The sequence below is a fragment of the Pinus tabuliformis genome, chromosome 4_1 (genome assembly GCF_031772625.1).
Source record: "Pinus tabuliformis cultivar Carrire ecotype Pingquan chromosome 4_1, CPIR1, whole genome shotgun sequence".
NCBI lineage: Eukaryota > Viridiplantae > Streptophyta > Pinopsida > Pinales > Pinaceae > Pinus > Pinus tabuliformis.
This window is the reverse complement of record NC_142303.1, coordinates 61,057,367-61,059,391: the sequence shown is the minus strand read 5'-3', so window position 1 is coordinate 61,059,391 and position 2,025 is coordinate 61,057,367. Positions and strand designations below refer to the sequence as shown.

At 42.0% G+C, this 2,025-nt stretch overlaps 1 protein-coding gene across 1 annotated transcript; it reads left to right on the top strand.

The window, feature by feature from the left end:
• The first annotated feature begins 768 nt into the window (after positions 1 to 768).
• Positions 769 to 1,530, top strand: LOC149174162 (uncharacterized). Its single transcript, XM_089420760.1, has one exon. It carries the CDS (start codon positions 769 to 771, stop codon positions 1,528 to 1,530), a length of 762 nt encoding a protein of 253 aa, XP_089276886.1.
• Positions 1,531 to 2,025: the final 495 nt, after the last annotated feature.

The following is a 2,025-nucleotide window of genomic DNA, read 5'->3' as shown; positions in this document are numbered from 1 at the left end:
TCCCATATAGTAAATGCATGTTTAGAGAAGGATTTTTCTTGTTTGTCTTGTTTGTCACTAGAGAGTCTTAGGCTCCTAGGGAGGTTGGTTGTGTCCGCACAATCGACTCTTTCCGCCTGACAACAACGAAGAAGAGACAATGGAAAACTCAAAGGAATCAGGAAAACAAATATCATAACAAAAGGATACAGAGCATGGGGAGGCAGAGGAAAAAGGGGAACAACCAAATGAACAAATACAAATGGAGATAGACCCACAAAAAGATAAAGGAGGGGAAGAGGAACGCATAATGAGGAAGTTGTTGCAGGAATGGAGGTTGTTAGATGAAAGATTCATCCCGGAGGAGCAGAAGCAAATGTATAAAGAAGCCTTCCAAAAATACAAAGAAAAAGTAGGGGTAACAATAGCAAACAAATTGGAACCGATAGAACCACAAGGAAATCAAAACATGGGAATGAGCAGCTCTGGCAAAGGAGGAAGAAAGAGGGGCAGGCGGTCAATGAGCGAGACAATTCAGGAGGTAGGAGAGATGCTGGTGAACTCTGGAAGGGTCATACCTCTATCAGAGGTATTCCAACTACCACCAAAATTGTTAAAATGATTATTACAAGTTGGAACATCAGAGGCCTCAATAGCAGAGGTAAACAAAGATACCTGAAGGAGAGATTAAAAAAAGACAAACCAAGTATAATGATAGTCCAAGAAACAAAGATTAGTACAGAAAGAATGAGAGAAATAATGAGCAGGGGCAACACTAGATATGAAATAATGGGACAGGATGCAATAGGTAGCGCAGGAGGATTGGCAATCATATGGAACCCGGAGGAAATACAATTTGAAAATTGGATAAGCCTCCCACGAATCCTATCAGGAACATTCAAGGTTATAGGATCATCGGAATACGCAGTCCTAACAGGGGTGTATGGACCACATACCCCAACAGAACGAAAAGGATTCCTGCAAAATCTAAAAGCAATGAGAAGTCTTATTCCAGAGAAGCCATGGATTATAGGGGGCGATTTTAATATGATCAAGACCTTAGAAGAAAAGAGGGGAGGGTTGAGAAGGACAGATTTAGATATGGAAGCGTTTGGAGATATGATAGCAGAACAAAGACTGGTGGATGTCCAGACTATAAATGGTACCCACACATGGAATAATCGTAGAGGAGGGACAAATCAAATAGCCTCAAGATTGGATAGGTTCCTTATCTCCGAACAAATTATGATGAAAGATGTGTTCATAGAAGCCATGATCCTTCCAGTAGTAGGCTCAGACCACTGGCCAATAAAGTTGGAGATTGACCTTAAGCAAAGCCCCAAAAGCAGGCCTTTCAGGTTTGAAGCCTTCTGGCTCAGAGACCAGAAGTTTCTACCGAAAATAGAAGAATGGTGGACTAAAAGCGGACAAAGAGGAAGAAGCAAAATGCAAACCTTTCAACTCAAACTGAAAGAGCTTAGAGGGAGGATAAAAAAATGGAATAAAGAGGAATTTGGGGACATCCTCAAGGAGCAGCAGCGCTTAGAATAGAAAATGAGTGAACTGCAATAGAAGGATATACTGGAGGGCAGAAATGAGGAGAGAAGCAGAGAAGAAGGCATTGTAATATGCCAATTAGAAGAACGAAGGAAACAGGAAGAAATTTTATGGAAACAAAAGTCCAGAGTCTAGTGGCTTAGAGAAGGAGAGAGAAACACAAAGTTCTTCCACAAGGCTATGATTCAGCACAGGCAAAGAACAGGATCTTCTCAATTAAAAATAAGGAAGGCCAGTGCATAATTCAGCACGAGGAAATGGAACAGGACCTGGTAGACCATTTTAAAGATTTACTCAATGAACCCCGGAGGAATAGATCTGAGGCCATAGCCAGGATTAGTAAAGAAATCCCCAAGTTAGTAACCAGAGACCAAAACCTCGCCCTGATGAGGGGAGCATCCTTAGAGGAAGTGGAGGAAGTAGTGAGGGGCTTGAAAAGAAACAAAGCCCCAGGCCCTGATGGATACACTACGGAGTTCTACCAAGCTT

Coding starts and splice junctions, on each gene's coding strand:
- LOC149174162 (XM_089420760.1), top strand. CDS start 769: ATGGGACAGGATGCAATAGGTAGCGCAGGAGGATTGGCAATCATATGG.